The 19,005-nt window shown below is 39.0% G+C and overlaps 1 protein-coding gene across 1 annotated transcript in view; it reads right to left on the bottom strand.

Annotated features, from left to right (window-relative positions):
- Positions 1-219: 219 nt before the first annotated feature.
- The window catches only part of LOC119913412 (1-phosphatidylinositol 4,5-bisphosphate phosphodiesterase beta-1), a 32,494-nt gene continuing 13,708 nt past the window's right edge, over positions 220-19,005 (bottom strand). Inside the window, exons 11-32 of the mRNA XM_038732827.1 lie at positions 17,923-18,080; positions 17,102-17,184; positions 16,837-16,921; positions 16,553-16,718; positions 15,075-15,130; positions 13,762-13,858; positions 13,346-13,430; positions 12,233-12,357; positions 10,623-10,777; positions 10,286-10,453; positions 10,094-10,193; positions 9,218-9,322; positions 8,234-8,346; positions 7,999-8,149; positions 7,803-7,856; positions 5,140-5,317; positions 4,750-4,882; positions 4,249-4,325; positions 3,535-3,624; positions 3,313-3,370; positions 3,035-3,121; positions 220-2,580 (exon numbers count right to left, since the gene is read on the bottom strand). Coding sequence (XP_038588755.1) covers positions 2,428-2,580; positions 3,035-3,121; positions 3,313-3,370; positions 3,535-3,624; positions 4,249-4,325; positions 4,750-4,882; positions 5,140-5,317; positions 7,803-7,856; positions 7,999-8,149; positions 8,234-8,346; positions 9,218-9,322; positions 10,094-10,193; positions 10,286-10,453; positions 10,623-10,777; positions 12,233-12,357; positions 13,346-13,430; positions 13,762-13,858; positions 15,075-15,130; positions 16,553-16,718; positions 16,837-16,921; positions 17,102-17,184; positions 17,923-18,080 — 2,477 coding nt within the window. The 3' untranslated portion in view covers positions 220-2,427. The remainder of the gene's footprint in view (positions 2,581-3,034; positions 3,122-3,312; positions 3,371-3,534; positions 3,625-4,248; positions 4,326-4,749; positions 4,883-5,139; positions 5,318-7,802; positions 7,857-7,998; positions 8,150-8,233; positions 8,347-9,217; positions 9,323-10,093; positions 10,194-10,285; positions 10,454-10,622; positions 10,778-12,232; positions 12,358-13,345; positions 13,431-13,761; positions 13,859-15,074; positions 15,131-16,552; positions 16,719-16,836; positions 16,922-17,101; positions 17,185-17,922; positions 18,081-19,005) is intronic.

Here is a 19,005-nt window from a genome sequence, read left to right as displayed (position 1 = left end):
ACACTGCCTCTCTGTGAAAGCCCACATTATCTTGCTCACACACAAAATTACAGCAACAGCAGAGTTTTGTGTACAGACACGAGTGCAGTGGGTTTGTCTTGATGTGAATGACAACAGCAATTACCTCCTCTCACACGCCTCACCAGAGCATGTTAAAAGTTAATGCAGCTGAGATCCTATAGGACTGTAGCACTCGTAATATCAACTGCTAACACCTCATTTTTTAGATCAAATCTTTTTAATAGTCTTTGAATTAAAATAGCATTCAGTAAAACCAAGAAACAATTCAACTGGCAGAGAAATCCAAGACAATAAAGCATGCTCAGTTTAATCACTAAAGCAAGGGTGCGTTCAGCAAGACATTTTGTTGGAGAACCTCAGCCACTTTGTAGACTTAAACATGTTTTTAACAGATAATTTTGACCTACAGTGGTGACAGAATAGTGAGGTACTTTAATGTTAGCACACAGAGTTAGCAGCTGAGTCTAAAATATTGCCATCGAAACTGCAGTGTAGGCTACCTTAATGAGGTCGGGTACAGACCGTGGCCAAGATTGTTCAATCTCAATCAACAGTGGCTTAAATTTTAAGAAACGGTTCCCTGCAAAAAAGGTTGTTGAACACAGCTTAAGCCTTAGTTGTATACGTCCGGAAGAAAAGGAAAACATGGAAAATGTTCCGACAGATATTTTCTAGAAGATCACTGTACAAAGAGTGTCAAGCTCCGATCATTTTACATTTTTACAAAAAAAAAAGGTTGACTTTGCACTCTAAAACTATTTTAACAGTTTTATAAATTGTTTATGTTGTTGATCCTTAATTATCATGAAAATAACAATCAATAAATAAAGAGATCATCCGAGTGATGACTCTGTTAAAACAACTTTCACATCAAAACAAATAAATCATGCAGTGGCAGCAAACTTTGAGGCTCTTCCACATCTAACAGGACATCCAACCGTCAGACCATTAGTACAGCAGGCGAAGGGAACTGGTGGGATGTTGCTGCTACTGGTCAGAAAACTCTGATCATTAAAAAAAAAAAAATAGGTGAATTTTATCGCATAATTTTTCTGTGCAAATCCTCCTAGTTCCCTTAACTTTAGTAAAGTACATCAATCCATAAATGTCTTAGGCTAACAGTCATGCTATGAAAAATAATTTTAATAACTTAACAGAAATTTCCATTGAGATACATTTTCTCCAATAATCTCAAGAAGAAATAAATAAATAAGAATAAATAAATAAATAAGTGCATAATCAAAGCAAATAAGTGAGGATTCAATAAATGATCCAGTCGCCTATCGCATAAATCTTGCAACAAGTGTGTCAACATACTCATTCATGGTCTGAATATGGGCTTTATCCCTGTTAAGGTCTTACTTGTTACACAGATGACTGTCAGCTTTAAAAACAACCCCATAAAACGGCCTGATAATATGCTCTTGAAATATTACATGGCATTAAATGCACTGATGTAACATAAAACCATGACCGTAAAAATCAGTGAAAAGTATATAATATTGACATTACGCTATGGTATGTGTGTTATCTTGTACTGCTGCGTACATCATTCTGTATTTTTAAAGTATGCAACATTTCTAATTCTACATTATTTCAAACTAGCAAAATGTGGTGGATAAATCTCCATCATTACCACTGAACTCCAGATGCTCCAGCAAAGCTGCTCAGAGGCCAAAAGATCAGACTATCCATATGCATCAGAAGTTTCAGAGTGGGAATGTGTGCAACTATATGAAAAGAGAGCATTGCAAAAAATGATAAATAAGTGTTTATAAGACACAGCTGAGGAACTAGCAGTGCCCATTGTAGAAGTCGTCGAGGCCGCCACGGTGGCTGACTAATAAGAAGATAAAATAGCTGCTTAGAGTTTGTTGAACGCTGCTCAAAAAAATGTGTGGTTTGGATTCGTAGCATTTGTGTAACATTGTGTAACATCTCTCCATGTGCATATAAAATAGAGACCGTCCTCGAGTCTGATGTATGTACACTGATATTCAAATGTATGAACACAAATAAATAGTACAAACTGTCAGATAGATAGATAGATAGATAGATAGATAGATAGATTGATTCAGTTGTCCTCTAAAATAACAAGTGAAAGAAAATAAGACTAAATGGGTTCTGATTAAATGCTGAAGTACAGCAAAGTGCATGCTTGAATGGAATTAAAAAATACATCATTAAAGCATTCTTCCATTAAAAAGAAAAGTAACAGTCTTTATAATCTTGATATCTCTTCTGCTTTTATTTACTCCCGCACTAGCCTTTCATCAATGCTTCCCTTTTGCATTTCTTACTTCCTTGTATTTTGATCCACTTCTTGATTCACTCCACTCTGCTTCCATTGATTCATCGATTCTTCTTCTTCACACTCCCATGACTCGTCTGCACATTTGTTTCTCTTCAGTCCTCCTCTGACAGAGCTTCGTGTGGGGTCGATGGCCGGGACTTGCTGTGACCTCTAACCTCTGTCTTCCTGTCCTGCAGAAAGTCTTCAATCTCTCCCGGCAAACACTGGAACCTCTCCTGAAAATCTGCCTCCACGGCCCCTTGCAGCTGAAGAGAGAAAAGAGAATTGTGATTCATAATTGATTACAGATTTCTTTCAGACAGATTGCCTGCTGATGGTTTGTTCAGCAGACACCACGATTAGCTACTGCTGTAAACAAATCAGGAATCGAATCAGTTAAAGGTACTGGTGATGGCTCAGTTCCCAGTTAAAACACAGAAATTTGCATTGTTCATTTCCTACTGTTGATACAGATGGGTTACACATTTACGCAACGCCCTATGTTGACGTCAGTAGTGATGCCAAAGCTGTGTAGATGTGGAGCTACAGACAGCAGCAGCAGAAGACATTTCTTGCTGTGTGGAGCATTCGAGTGAAGTATGCAAAGTGGTAGGAGGTGCATTTTCACTGAGGCAGGACAGAACAATTAAATTAACCTCATAATATACAGAAACTGGCAAACCAGAGACTAGAAAAAGACAATTTACATGTGTATTTTACCTTTGGTTTCTGGTCTTGTATCTCCTGCAGGAGCTCGCTGTGCTGTTCCACCAGCTGATCGTGGCGCTTCGCCTGAGTCTCCTCAAGCTGGAGAAAAAAACAGACAAACAGTCTAAGAGTCTAATGAAGCGTTTTATGATTGAAGAGAGACTGGGATACAGCTAGACAGGGAGATAATGTCCCAAACATTTTCATCATCGTCACAACAGTATTCATCAGTCTATAGAAAAACCCATTTAAAAATCCTGTGCTGCTCAGATTCTCCATCCTCTGCTCACCCGTTTTATGTTCTGGACGACTTCATTGACGTAGGACTTATTGATCTCCATCTTCTCCCTGGTAACACACAGTCAGAGGGGTTTGAGCTAAATATTTTTCTCTTCTGAAAAGACTAGCTGGATGGATCAGTGCATGAAGTAGATGAAGGAGCTGCAGCAGGTATCTAGGGTGAGCTGCAGTAGATTAATATCGGTGTGTGTCAGTGTGTTTATGGATCGTACTCTTCAGCCAGATGTTTCTCTTTGGTCTTTGCTTGGTTGATCTTCTCTGTTCTCCTTCGATCCATCTGCCTCTTCAGCTCTTTTTTCTCCCTGTAGCAGCAAGGAAAGGCAACTTTATTTGTATAGCACAATTATACATACAGAAGGGCAGGTCAATGTGCTTTACATGGTACAAAAGCATCCAAACAAAAAGTGTATATACTGCATATGGCAAACATAAAATGCTAAATTACAGGTAGGTGTGTTCGGAGTTGAAAATGGTTGAATCTGCAGCAGGAAAAGTGTTAAAATGTGAAAATGTTACAGTAAAAAGTGGTAAAAGGTGCTTACTGGCCAACCTTAAGATGTTGTAAGAGTGATATTTCTTGGTGGGAAAGTGACCTTTCTAAAATCCAAAGATGTCCCTGGTCAAAGTCAACATGTCAGTTCTACTTCTAATCTTAAAAAACTAGATTTTCAAGTTGCAAACATAACCATGTTTTGGATTTGTTTCTTAAAGCTTTACTTTTCAGATTTTTTCAATGTCATGGCATCAGACTTTTTACTAGTACATACTGTGAGCATGACAAGTAGCTCTGGAACAGCTCGGAGGAAATGCTCCTGAAGCTACGGCTGCTATGAAAGTAGCTCTTAACAATTTAATTCTCTGTGTAATTCCCCACGGATGTTTAACACCCTAATGTGTGTTATTTTAGTCCCACATGTGTAACTTACTTGTCACAGATATCTTTGAGTTTCTTCATCTGGGAGTTGTGACTTTCCTCCGCCAGATTGCTCAGTCGCTCTGTCAGCTGGAGGAAACAGAAACTCTTAACTTCTCAACAGTTTACTTTGATATTTATTTATTATCTCATTACTGTGCAAAGCATACTGGGCCGACCTAAGACAGGGCCTGTGGAACGTAAAACTAATTACCACAGAACCTGGTTCCTCAAACCCTGAATGTAAAACACAGCATATAACCTAATCTCACAGAACAGAAGCTTTTTAATGAAATCAAGTTTTTATTAATTTCATTATATTGTTATGTTGTCCTTCATTCAATGACACTTATTTAGCATTTTGAATTTTTTTTTATTTTGAACTTCCCATGTCAAATGAACTTCCTTCAACAGAGCGAGAGCTTTAGTTCATCCAAATTCCAAAAATAGATAAACAAAACTTTATTGACTATGGTTAGGGTCAGCAACACCAGTAGGATTTGTAAGACTTTACCATTTTAATATGTTCTCTCTGCAGATACTTTTGACTGTAGTACTGTTCCTGCCTCAGAGCCAAGAGCTGCTGCTGCTGCTCGTCTCTCAGCCGCTGGAGGCAGTCGTCTTTCTCACTGTCCGAACACGAAGCCCTGATGAACGAATACACATAAATAAACACACAGATGTGCTTTACATAAAAGTACAGACCTTTTCATTACAATAAATAAGCAGCTCTCACTTCATACTGAACAAGAAAAGGTACTGATCTTTTATATTTGTACTAAGACACTTGGAATCTGTACAATGAAATAATATTTTTCACATTGATTAAATTTTAAAGTAATAAGATGATTAGAGAGACGAGGAAATACAGTAATTAAAATAATATCACACTGTGTGTGCTTACCTGCTCTTGCTGCACTGTCTGGCCATCTTCTTGTACTTGTTGTTGAACTCTCGGAGGAGCTCTGAGGTTTTCTTCTGGTGCCGTCTCACTAACTCTTTCAGCTCTTTAAACTGACGTCTCTGCTCCTTCTGGTAAACCTTTGACTGCTGAAGACTCTCTATGGTGCACACTGGGACATCTGTTACCACAAGTAAACATACAGAATATTCTAACAGGCCTTTATATGGATGGATTAATAAAACTCTGATGTCTTTCTTGTGTTTCTTTTAAAGGTACTATGTGGAATTTCCAGAATAGCCTTGTTTTTTTGACACTGATGGTCCTTGAGTGAACTGCAGTCAGCATCCTGTTGCTCACGTTGCTCTGTAGGTGCAAGCGAGCATCCTGGGTATCAGCCAAAACATTGAACACGACCAGACCGGGACCGAACACAGCCTCTGAGACTGACAGAGGCCAGTTTGAGGACAGGGAATATAGCACCCCGGTGATTTACAGCAGCTCCGATCAGGAGCGGGAGATATAGTGGACTGCTTAGATCATGCATACAAATATAAATGCTTAAACTTTTGTCCATATGGACATGCTACACATTGTTAGATCTGTTAGATTCTCCACAATTCAAACGTTCAGTTAATTTCATTTTATGGATTACCCAGCATCAAAGTATAAATCAGATTCAGATTTACTGACTAGGGATGCAAGGATTACAGATTTTGAGAAATAATCACAGTTTCACGATTATTAAGATTATTATGCATTAATTAATTTCATAACACTAGTAAGGACTTAAGTTGATTTTTAATTACATTAACAATTATATTTCTATAATATGTAAGTATTATTAATCTAAGAGGAATATTAACTTTTATCCTCCAGGGGAAATTGATATAAAGGAGGGAATAAACTGAACTGTTACTGTCATCAACTCTCATCCATACATGTGTTTTAGTGAAAATGATAACTGAAATGCAGTTAATCAGTAGCCCATAGTCCTGAAAGTCTATAAGCTCCTGATGTATAGTGTTTTACATCTGGCAACATTTTCTCAGCACAGACAGGACGATGTAACATTAAAATGTAAAATGTTCAGTGACTGAAGGTCTTGAGAGGACTATGTTCTGTCTTCCATAAAGGCTCTTTCAGAAAATAAGCGATTTTCACTGCTGCTCAGCGCCAAAGTTCAACTGCTTTGACTGGTGCACGTTGCTCGACGCAGCAACAAACCAACCTGGCAAAATAAAGGGCCAAGTAGCACAGCAGGGCTGTCGTTGTGGTGGGTCTGAAAGGTTACACCTGCTTTGTTTGTTTACGTTGCACTGAAAGCTCGACTGTAAGTGACACGTTTATATTTAATTCCCTACCAACTTGCTACGTTATTTAATATAATGTATTAGGTCTTTACTTTACTTGGGCGTGCAAAGCTGGGTGGTGAAGTTTAATGTAGTTATTAGTTCCTTTAGCAGGAACATTTTAATGGCAAGTTTTTGAACAGGTGATCTGTCATCTTCAGAAAGGCCCTGGTCAGACTTGGTGTACCTGCTGACTTCAGCTGTTTCTGGTGGAACTAAAGCTTCACAGTTTGATCCCTCTGTCATAGTTTAGCCAGTGTGCAGTAGCCTCTGATTAGCACAACACTTAAGCTGGTGCACCGCTCCTGTAACTTTGTTTTCGTTTGGTGCAAGTTGCCACAGTTTCGGTGTAGCGGAGCCTTTACGATTAATTAACCATGACGTTTTGAAGTGCGGTTAATAATAGTGAAATCCGGTAATCGCTGCATCCCTATTACTGACATGGTAAGCAAGAGAGAGGGATAAAAAATGATGACTCTCTACCGTTGAAGCTGTCATAAAGTCAGACCATGTGGCCTTTCCTTGACTATTTTTATTCCTTTACTCCATAAGGGTCCACAGATCAAAAGAATCAAAACTGTTTTTCATAAAAATGAATGCAAATTGAACAAACTATGGCAACCTTCATCCTTTTTAGGGTAGGCTACACTATTTTGATACGGCCTTTCTGTCACTCCCTGCCTCTTTCTATCTCTGTGCATGAGGTTGGCCTCGATGGGCTGTCTCTCGAGGTAGATTAAAAGAATGATTCGTAAGTGATGTTATTCAATAGCCTAATTTTTATACAAGTAATATTCATACTGACTTTAATAAATAATTTGATAGTAGTCTATTTCCCATCTGTGCAGAGCAAGAGTTTATAAAGGATTTAGACAAATAAAGGCACGAGTTCAATGGTTGAAGCAAATAGAAGCCCAGTCTGATAATTGAAGTTTTATGGTAAATAGCTTCACACAATACCTTTAAAGCTTGGACAAGCTTGTATTAGCATTCATTATTTTTGAGAGTTCTCTTAAGCTGATGATGCACAGAGCAACTTTTAGAGCAATGTTACCGTCAGTGTTAATGAATAAAGATTACTACTGTAAACCCCCATGCCCGCCCTGCTGCTACCTCTTCAAAACATCGTCGTACTTGCCACCAGCACGATTGCCCAGCAACATTGCTGAAAAAGTTGCCCTGTGTATCATCAGCTTTATGGTTTCACCCGTCTTCTTTTACCACTTCTACACATTCACATTAATTTAATTAATTATAATTAACTGATTGCATACCAGCAATTGATGATTAGTGAAAAGAAATTTGTATACTGACCTATCAAAATACTTAAAACCAGATCTTCACTCTTTGCTGCTGGTTTGGCTGCATCTAAAAAACACAATCACAGTATCAATAACAACAATAAAAATACAGTACTTTTAGTGCTGGTGCTATTTTTATTATTATTAACATTAGCGTATTAAGATCTACTTTAATCTAGGTTTAATCAAAAAATATAGGTGGATGCTACCTGTCGTAGCTGCTTGCTGATTGGCTGCGGAAGCTTTGGGCGTCGTGGTGATGGGGGTGTGTCCTGTAGGGCCAGAGGCGGGGCTCAAACCGTTCTCCAGTGGAGCTGATTTCAGATCGTTCTTACGCTCTGCACAAGTGTCAGCCTCATCCTGAATAACATCACCAGCCTGAGTTATGGCCAAATGTCCTGCTTTCAAGACAAAGACAGAAAAACACCGGAAAGGAGGACTGACCTCGGTCTGCGTGTCCTCCTCCCCGTCCTCCAGTGTCAGAGCCGCCAGCTGTTTAGACCTCTGCTCCAGGAGGTTGACATATCGAATGGGGTTGGACAAAGCCTCTATCACATCTATACAGGAAATATATAGAAATAGATAAATACTGAGCAGGTGGTTGTGCCTGAGAGGGTCTAAGTTAGTTACACGGACCTGGTTATATCTAAGACACTTCAAACGTAAAGTCTCCCTGATGCTGCAACTTTACACCCCATAATAATAAAGCATTCATGTTGTGTTGTGTTTAAACACCTAGGCTAGAGAAAAGGCCAGTGGTGGAATATAACTGTGTGCATTTACTCATGTACTGTACTTACTACAAACTACTGCTTTTCATTTTAATTATTTTAATCATTTTAATTATTTATTTTTAATAATGTTGAGGTTTGGACAAAAAACAGATTGCGAAGGTGTGAACAATTGCAACAGTAAAAATCCACATAATAACAATCTAATGACAGAACCCATAATGGTACAACAATCACAGGGGACATTTTTCCACATTGAGTACTTTTAATTTTAAAACATTTTCCTGATTATACTTCCATACTTAATGAACATTTTCAATACGGGACTTTTACTGGTAACAAAGCAGTTTTACACTGTGGTATTATCACTCTGAACATGTCCTCCACCACCTGAATATGAATGTGAGTAATCTGTTGCTACTTCACTTGACAAATAGGTGCTTTAACTCAGGGAACTTGTTAGCGGTCTGTCTTCTGTTCCTTGTTTATCCTGTGGGTGGCTCTAGCGAGCTGGGGAGCATGAATTTGCTCAATCGAGTTCACGACAATCTGTGCATTTGACATTTAGATTTCTTGTGACGCGCAAATATCCTCCTTGCATGAATATCTGCAGCAACTCTATGGGAAGTGTTTCTTACTCTTTTAAGTCACAGACCAAAGTGTTGGTCAAATGGAAGTTTTGACTTGAAATGTGTACCTGCAAAGGTGTCTGGGACGTAATCTTTGACCTCGATGTAGACAAACACAGCTGGTAGAATCAGAGATTGATTTTTCTCATTCCTCAAACCGATGTAACGGTAACCTAAAGGAAACATTTACCAACAAAGAGTCTGATGTTATGATCATTTGGGTTATTTAGGGTGAACAGTGAATCTGGCAAAAACAACAGAGAGAGAGAGAGAGAGAGAGAGAGAGATGCAGTTGAGTTCACACAAACATCAGTCATGTAATGATGACATGAAGGAAAAATTACCAGTAATTTCATTTAAAGTGGTGGATGACATTTTTCAAAGAAGCAGCATGTCTCTGCAAGCTGTTTTAAATTAGTTTTTCTTAAAACAGTGGGATCCAGGATGTGTCTCCCAGGAGATGAAGACAGCAGGAAATAATGGGACAAATACATTACAACTAATACAATTTACAGGAAAATTTAGTATGCATGTATTCATCTTTCAAGTTAGGCATTAACATAATAATGTGTCGCATTTTCATGTCCATTTCTATCACTCAATACTACTTTTTGACATAATACAATAGTAATTTATCATAATTCTAGTTTTGATTGTTTCAAACAATCGTCTGTTGAGTTTTCTGGCATTTACACACGCAAAAGCCAATTTAATTAAAACTGGAGTGGAAAGAAAAGAGTGAAATATATAGAAACTCAAACTTTACGGACATAAATGGATGAAGACGCCACACTGACTGGATATCTGGGAGTTGCAGTGCAGAAAACAATCCAGCAGCGAGCAGTACATCAAAAACCAAAAACCAAGAGGTCACAGATAACCAAAGTTTCACAATAGACAGAGAGAAAGTCAGAGATAAAAGGATTAGTGAATAAAATAACAACCTGGTCTTATGGCAGTCACTGGAATAATCCGATGACCAATAAACTTCCCTCCTTCCTCAAAAGCAGCAATTCTCAGAGACGCCAGAGTAGGAAGAATCACCTGTCACACCGTTAACAGACAGATTACGTAGTTGTAGTGTCAGATTGGATCCTTCAGCATTAATCCCTTTCTGTCTCTCTGCTGCATCTCACCTTTTTGAAGACGATCGGCTCTTCGTCCCAAACTGGGTTGATGGCGTTGTTGTTCTGAGAGGTTTTGGTCTTCAGCGCTTTCCTTCTGGTGTCCACAGGAAGTCCAAACATCTCCACCTCCACATACACACCCACCCGCCGTTCAGTCAGAAACTGGCCTGAAATCACCTACAACACACACAGAGACATAGAAACAGACATACAAACACATCAGTCAGCCAATAAATATCTAAAATAATGTCTGTCTGTTTTTAACAAGGATTTTTCTTTTTCTGAAGTTGCAGGATGCTATAATCACAATAAAGGCTTTAGCAAAACAAAACTTCTGCCGTTGTACCTTCACAGACAGCGTGTTGGCAACGATACCATCCACTGTGTTTTCTGTGAAGGGGTCAAAGTGTTTGTCTGGCCGTCTCATGAACTCAGGCTTCAGTCTGTAGCCACTCCGACCGTTGTACTCGAACATGAAGAGATTGAGCTGCATGGACAAATCTGGAACAAAAAGCTAATATTAAGTTTAGGGGTACAAAGGCTTGAGGTGACTTGTTGCAATCCTTTAGCCATTGAGCTAACTTGTTAACTCTTACTTCTTCCCCTAGGTATTTACCCCATTGATGCTGTATGTGATATTAGTTCCTACTAATATTTATTGCTGCTCTTACTAGTATCTATTGTCAGTTGTTAATCTCTTACTGTAATGATGCTTTATTGATGCTAAGTAAATGTAATGTAATGTTTGTAATGGCTGTTGAAAAAGAGTTAAATTAATCATAACCACTGGCCAGAGCATAATTTATCATACTTTTAGCTAATACTACTAATAATACTCCAGGAGTCTTGTGTTTCCATTTTGATGACGACAAAGGTAACTTTAAAACGCTAATTTATCTGCACCTCCACTTACTGGATTACACTATCGCAGTGGTTCCCAACCTTGGTGTTATTTACCCCCCAAGCGGCAACCTCCGGGTATGAAAAGTAAAGCCAGTGGCCTGCTGGCAATTCTTTCTAATGTCCAGCAGGGGGCGACTCCACTGGTTGCAAAAATAAGTCAGAGTGCATTGGACTTGATGGCAAAATGACCCTACTTCTCACTTGATTTATTACCTCAGTAAGCACTTTACTAGTGAGTTTATGGTCTCAGTCACTAGTTTCGTTCAAAACAGCAAGATGTTCATTTTGTAAATTTACATTTACATCTATTCATTTAGCTGACGCTTTTATCCAAAGCGACTTACAATTGCTATACAGGGGTTAAGTGTCTTGCTCAGGGACACAATGGTGTCTAACAGTGGATTCGAATCCAGGTCTCTCACACCAAAGGCATGTGTCTTATCCACTGTTCCATCACCACCACAATTAATTAATTAATTTAATTTAATTATTGTCCTATTTAAAGGAAAACAGACGATAGGCCTAAAGGAGATGCTTTGGGGCGTGACGTGATCTTGTGTTTGGCAAGTTGCTACTATGACGACCTCTAAGTCAGGATAGAGGTGAATCGTATCCGCTATTGCTAACCAAGTTAGCTAGCTTGTCCAAATATGGTCACGTCCAGTCACGTCTGGTTCCAAAAAAATGGCCAAAATGCCAAACTTGAGGCTACCAGACAGTAGTCTGCAAACCAATAGGTGACATCATGGTGACTACATCCTTTGTATAGACTGTATATAAATAAAAACATACTGTATTTCTGTTACACACAATTATGTTATAATAAGCTTTTGTCTATTGTGTCCTTTTCTTGTGAATTAGTTGAAACATTTAACTCTTTATGCTTCTAACAACTTGAGAAGGAAGAATCTCATTGTGGTTGAACTGGTCACAACCTTTCATAAAGTATAAAAATCGTCACTGCTCTATTTCAGAAAAGAAAGGCCTATGTCTACTATGGTGCTTTGGTTTTTACTACACTTACAATCTGGTGGTCAAAGCTCAGGCTCTCACCTATAGTTTGGTAGTTGAGAGCCACCAGCTGACAGCCGGCGTTCCAAAAGAGTTGAGGCATGAAGTTGGATGAGTCGACTCTGGTTCCTTTTGGATAGATACGACTCAACTGATATTTATTATATCTGGTTAATGTAAGGTTAAGAACAATGGTGTATAAAGACCTTACATAATGAATCGTTATTACCTTAGAATGAGCCATTTATATTTACTTACACCGCAGGTCCTCTTACATGGATGAAACCATGTTGGACCGCCATGTTTCCATGTTTACAGTAGCCCAATTGGACAAACTACTCAAAGAGTGTATTTCGTCACTATGTTGAATACATACAAGAAGAAGTATTAGTAGCAGTTGTCTGGTTTATTAGAAAAAGAGAAGTGAAATTTGTACAAATAGAGGACCACACGTATTATTGAGTAGTATGTAGCTGCAGTACCGGAGGCTGCAGTTTCAGGACTGCAATCCTAGGACCGGAACTGCATTTCTAGGACCCTTGTTTACTTTGATACTGCCAGCTAGCTGGCTGGCTGGCTAGCTAGCTAGCTAGCTATGTTACTCTTGACAGCCCCCCGAACCCAATTACCCTTACCACAACCATCACCGAGTGTGTGTCCAAACCTAAGTTATTGATTAAATGCGTGTCGACCGGTTAACGCACATATCGGCCTCACGGTAGACGTGCAGCCTCCGGCACTGCAGCTATATAATGATGTTATTATTTAGGCCACCATAGCTCCTCCTACGCTCTTGGACAGGGAGGGGTGAGCGGTGAGTGAGCTTCTGGTTGCAATTCACAATCCTCACCACTAGATGCCACCAAAACATACACACTGCACTTTAGTATAAATATTACTATAACTGCTACCACTACTGTGCTATTAAAACTACTTGTTACATCATCACATACAAACAGGTAAAATGCATTATAACTGGTTCCCACTGGCACAGAGACTTACTGATAATACTGCTATTATTTAAATTAAAATTAATGTTAAAAGTCACTCAGAGACTTAGACAGATTTTCTGAAGGTTTATACAAAAAAAGGCATCAAAAGAGAGAAGAAGATCACATGGAGTGGAGAAACTGTGGTAATTGTTGATAAGGATACTCAACAAACTCCACTGGTGACTTTGTGAGGTGCTCCAAAGCTTTGGTCTCCACAAAAGACGACATGTGGTAACAGCGGGCCGCCTCTACACACACACACACACACACACACACACACACAAAACAATTCCCACATTTTGTTTGGATATTAACTGCAATAACTTTCTGCCATTAAGTAATTTTTATGCCACTGTGGTAAAATGCAAGGACCCAAACTCTGCATTCCTTGTATGAAACATCAGATGACTTCTTATTTTACTCACAATTTTACTCACAATCATTTCACAATCATGTCATTTCAAGAAAACAATGAGATCAATGACGGAGACATTGCTGCTCTGCCACTGTAAATTTTCAAGGTTGTGAGAAGAAATGTTTGTCATTGTACAGGGATGGATTCTGATCTGTTTTTCTTACTCTTGGAGGCTTCGAAGGAGGTGAACTTGGTTGGCTGAACATAGTTTACTAGAGTTGACATTTCCTCCGTAGCCACTGCCTCCCGCTCTGCTGAGCCCTAAAAATAAATGACAAAAGGAATAAAGTTTAAGAGTAAAGTTTCACATATTGAAATCACGGTTCTGGATTTAATGGACTGATGACTGCATGTGATTTCCAGTTAACATGAACTGGGCAAATGTTTGGGGGGGACACGTTTAACAGATACACAGGGCAGATACACAAGTACTTCAACAAAATGTAGTCTAGAGTTTTCAGCACTTAGTGACAAAAACAGCATCATCATCTGACAGTGAACAGTAACATCAACGTCACAGCAAGAATAAACAGCACCAATTCCTATAAGACATCCACGTTCAAACTCAAATACACACAAACCTTCCCTCACAGCAGGCCTGGTTTTCTTTTCGGTTTCTCCTCGGCCGTTCTTGTTCTTGTTTGCATTAGTTTTCGTCCTATTATTCTCTGCTCTAAAGTGACCCAACACACCTATCTGTCCGTTTTACCAGATTGTCTCTCCTGTTTCTGTGTGTGAAGAAGAGCCTAAAGTGTGTTTACAGGTTGTAGCTGCATATGTGAAAAAAAGTTGTATGAAGCCTTTTGTGGCTCCAGAGGGAGCAGCGCAAAATCTGATATATTGCCTCAAGTCCCTCAAGCTTACCAGACCTCTGCAACCAACTCTCTGCTTGAGGTTAGAGGCTGGAGGCTACATTAGCTGCAACTAGCATAACACAACCAAATCTTAGATCAAACTATCTGTGGTGGAGTTGCATTGTGGGAAATGTAGGCTCCAGGTTTTGACTGGGAAGAAAAATGTGTGTAATAAAAAAGACTGTTTCTCTGGTTCTACTGTATTGATTTAGAGTTTTTTTTACTATTGTTAAAAGAAAGCAATGCTAAATCTGTAGAGTACTTTTTTAATCAAAACTTAGATACACCTGTAGACAGTAAGCCATCATTGCCTCTATGGCTAAAGCTCAGGCTCACTGCGAACAGTAATCTCAAGAAAACATTAACAATAAACAACAACAAGAAGAGGACTAAACAGTTACACACTGCAGAGACAACAGCAAAAATAAAACAAAAAAGACAGAGAAAAGCAGCAGCTGTTAACAACACGAATAACATTTACAGAACATAACAAGATTAACAACGACAATGGCATAAAGAAAAGGCAAACAAACAATGACAGTAAACAACACTTGTAAACATTAACAAATGGCGACAGCAGTGAGGGTGACCCGCCCTCAGCTTAGTATGATGTCACCACTGACCTTTTTACCATCATCATCTTCATCATCATCATCTTCCTCACTCTCAGCCTCGATCTCTGTTAAAATTAAAGTTAAACAAAGTCTTCATCCTCATCGTCTCTTCATCCCTTCTTCTTTTTTGCCCCTAAATACACTGCGTATACAGGATAACTGATTACAAGGCTGACTTGTAATCAGTCACTAGGACCTGTAGAATCACTGCAAATAAAACACCATCACATGATCACTTCAATTTATTAAGAGTAAAGATGGTGGCAAGTCAGGGTCAGGATAAAAAATACCTTCTGTGGAGGAAATTTAGGTTCAGGAAAACAGCTGATCAAATATGATTTAACTGATCATCCAGAAACTACACGGCAATATGCTAAATTTATTATAATTTTAAGAAATGTCCTTTTGTAGAAATGTAGGAGAACTTTCTCTCAGTCTGTAAGAGATTTTTGCAGAGAACATAAACCAAACAGATGCCTGTAGTTTTGTAAACAACCCACTGCTTTAACTTGTCTGCAGGTGATTATTCAGCCCACTCGCTAACTGAAGGGTCATAGTGATGTATGAGTATGTACTTAAGCACAGCTACTAGTCTAGCTCTTTGTGTACCGGCTGGGCTCTCAGTCCCAGACCTGTTTTCAGGATCTGCACGTCAGACGTGTCAATAAGGCTTCCTAATTTCCCCCTGCGCCACTGTTTAATTGCTGTTCTGAGCTTCTGACCTCTTCTGGGATGTCCTGCTCATTACTGAAACATCCCTGATGAGGAGCAGCGGACTGCAGAAGAACATCAAAGACATCAGTGTGGGCAGAAGAAGCAGATTTGTCACTTTGGCCAAGATCTTGATGGAAATTATGGCTGAATAATGAGAGGTGTCCTCTGACAGAGGCACTCCTAAGAAGACTCTGAATCCAGAATAATTTTGTGCGATAACCATATAATCGAACTGATTTACATTTATTAACTTTAATTTAAATATGTTTTTCTAAGCTACAGTAAAATAAACTCTGTAACGCCAAGCTTATGATATTCCTGCAGTCTTTTAAATAAAAAAATAGAAATTAATGACGCTCAGCCGATGATATTTGTCACATTGTGCCCTCTTTCTCCAAATCCTTCTTCTCTCTCTCCGTCAGTTTGTTCAATAAATATGTAAAAATAATCTCTGTTGTCTAAATCTCTCAACAGCAGCCACCAGTGGCAGCGCTGACGCCATCACTACCTTTTCAAAATGAAGCTAATTTGGTGGTGACTCATATTTGCTGTATGAAAACAGTTTGAAAGATTCAAATATAAAACTCTATTTCATTATTATTGCCACTAAATTAAGGCTTGAAATCTCTGTACTAATATTTTCCAGCCATGTGCAGTTCTGGCAGCCTGAGTCATTATAGTCTGTTTTGTGTTTTGATAAAAAGACTGTCAGTGTGTCACAGCCAAACCCTTTTCACATGCATTTCTAGGCTGAAAAAGTCTTTGTGTCTTACCTCCCGTGTTGTTGCTAGGACACACTTGTTCGTTGCTCTGATTGGCAGGTTGATCCGTCAGTCGTTTGGTGTCCGTGTTATTGGAGGGTTTGTGGGATTTCTTGTTCTTGATGAGAATTTTGCCCATTAGCTCCTGAGGACTGGGCAGGGGGACGCCTGACTCCAGCTACATACACAATGGAGATGACAATCGCTGGTTGTAGTTAACTTAGAACACACAATATGCATTTGTTCAACAGTTACTAAATGTTTAATATAACATTTGTCCTGTGTGTGTTACTTACAGGATATTTGTCCAGAGGGTCAATCAACAGCGCATCTCCGAAAATAGATCGACAGTATTCAGCCATTTTAGCCTGCTGCTTCAAACTGAGATAGATAGATAGATAGATAGATAGATAGATAGATAGATAGATAGATAGATAGATAGATAGATAGATAGATAGATAGATAGATAGATAGATAGATAGATAGATAGATTTCTTACAGTGTAACCCATAGATCAATTGTCACATAAATAAACAAATTAATAATGACAGAGGTTCTCACGAGTCCACGTGGTTTTCAAAGGAGAGTATGACAGGGAAAGGTGAAGTCTTGAAGGCGCACTCTGCAATAGCTTCAATCACTTCCTAATAACAAAATGACATCAGACAGTAGCAAGAAAGTTAGCATGCAAGCAAAATATTTTTATTACATATTTCATTCCAGAGGAGATACTGTTAAAACATAAACATAGACACAAAAAGAGAAATGTACAATCAAATGTACATGAGTGTGTTTTCAGACTACACACCTATTATTTTGGAACACAACTCATACAAACATATTCCAACAGCGAAGACCATAAAAACCAAAAAGCAGCTTCGTCAACTAATGAATTGGTAGTTGGAAGAATGTGAAAGCCTGTGCCAGATGACGTGAGAGGTTTGTAGACACAAATACAGTTTTGTGACATTTTGGGCATTTTATGACTTTATTTCAAACAACAAGAGAGAAATGAAATGAGGGAAGAGAGAGATCGGGTAATGTGTGAAATGTTGTAATCAGCCAGTGCAGAGAGGATGCATCTGAGAGCTGGTGTGATGTGATCACATTTGCTCTTTCTTGTTGACAGTCTGGCAGCAGCATTTTGAAGTAGTCACAGAAGCAAGGCGAGCAATTACTTGCTTTGGCAATGTAAACGTTTGTTTCCCATGCCAATAAGGCCCGTTTGATTTTAACTGAATTTCATTAAACTCAAATTCTCTAGTTAACTTGTTTAAATGGCAAGGAATTGCTAAATTGGTATTTAAAATGACCTTCTGTCAAGCTGTTCTGTGAAATTAATCAGAAGCTTAAGGGACTTGTGTTACTACATGTGTACACACCTTAAAAGGGATTTCTGATGTCATGGTAAACCCATGCGTGATGACAGGTTCCTCCTCAGCCGTTCGTCCTTTCCACACATCTAATTCCACACAGCGGCATCCAGCCAGAAGCACCTGCCTGTACATCTCTACTGAGGAGCTCCCTGCCAGCTGGCCCGCTAAAACACAAGAAATTAAGACATTATGACAACAGCAAACTACACTGATACCTCTTGTTCACGTTGTCAAAATAAACATTATATTCTGTGAATCAATAAAAGCTTGTAATAATAATAATGGTTATTTGTTGTCCTTTGTTTACATAGTTTATTGATTTTATAATTTACAATCAAGATTTTCAAACAAACTCAAAAAAGTCAGGATAAAGACAATAAACTTAACGGTTTGCAAGAGGAGTAAAAGAAACCATTTACACCAAAGTAGAGATACCATCTCTCAACAGGGGATGGCGTCTACCACCCCCTCTTAAGGCCAATTTATAATTCTGTGTCAAATCTATGCCGTAGTCTATGCATAGCCCTGTAACCTTTGCCATAGCCTGACGCACGCCCCCCAAAAACTAATTTAACTACACGTCACAGCAACGCAAACACAAAGCAAGAACTGTGATTGGTCTGCTTGGTAGCATCGCATTTCAACCTACACATTTCCTGCTTGTCCTTCTTCTGTCTCAACTGGTTCAAAGAGTTGGCCTTTACAGTCCCTTCATCACTTCCCAGGAGATTGAACAGACACTCACATTTTGCCTCATGTGACAATGCCAATCAAGATCGTTTAGACTTTCCCTTAAGTGCTACCAACTGCTCCTATCCTCCTTCTCAACAAGCATCAGTGCTGCCAAAACTGCGTTCTATAATGACAGAATAAGCAGTGCCGCTGACTCACTGAAATTAATTTTCCATTTTTAAAATGCTCCTAAATCCTCCTCCACCCACAAACTTGTCTGCTGATACCTTTGCTGCGTTCTTCACAGGCAAAGTGGCGGATACAACTAGCCAATTCTCTAAATCACTCAAAATCAACCATTCTATTCCTGCCCTGGTCAGCTCCCACTGTGTGAACACAGCACAGGAAAACCAGGTA

Source organism: Micropterus salmoides, unplaced genomic scaffold (assembly GCF_014851395.1).
Source record: "Micropterus salmoides isolate LMB-PRFRI ecotype aquatic unplaced genomic scaffold, ASM1485139v1 Ms_hic_scaffold_2, whole genome shotgun sequence".
Classification (NCBI taxonomy): Eukaryota; Metazoa; Chordata; class Actinopteri; order Centrarchiformes; family Centrarchidae; genus Micropterus; species Micropterus salmoides.
Note: the sequence above shows the minus strand (reverse complement) of the source record. Positions and strands in the feature narration are given on the sequence as shown.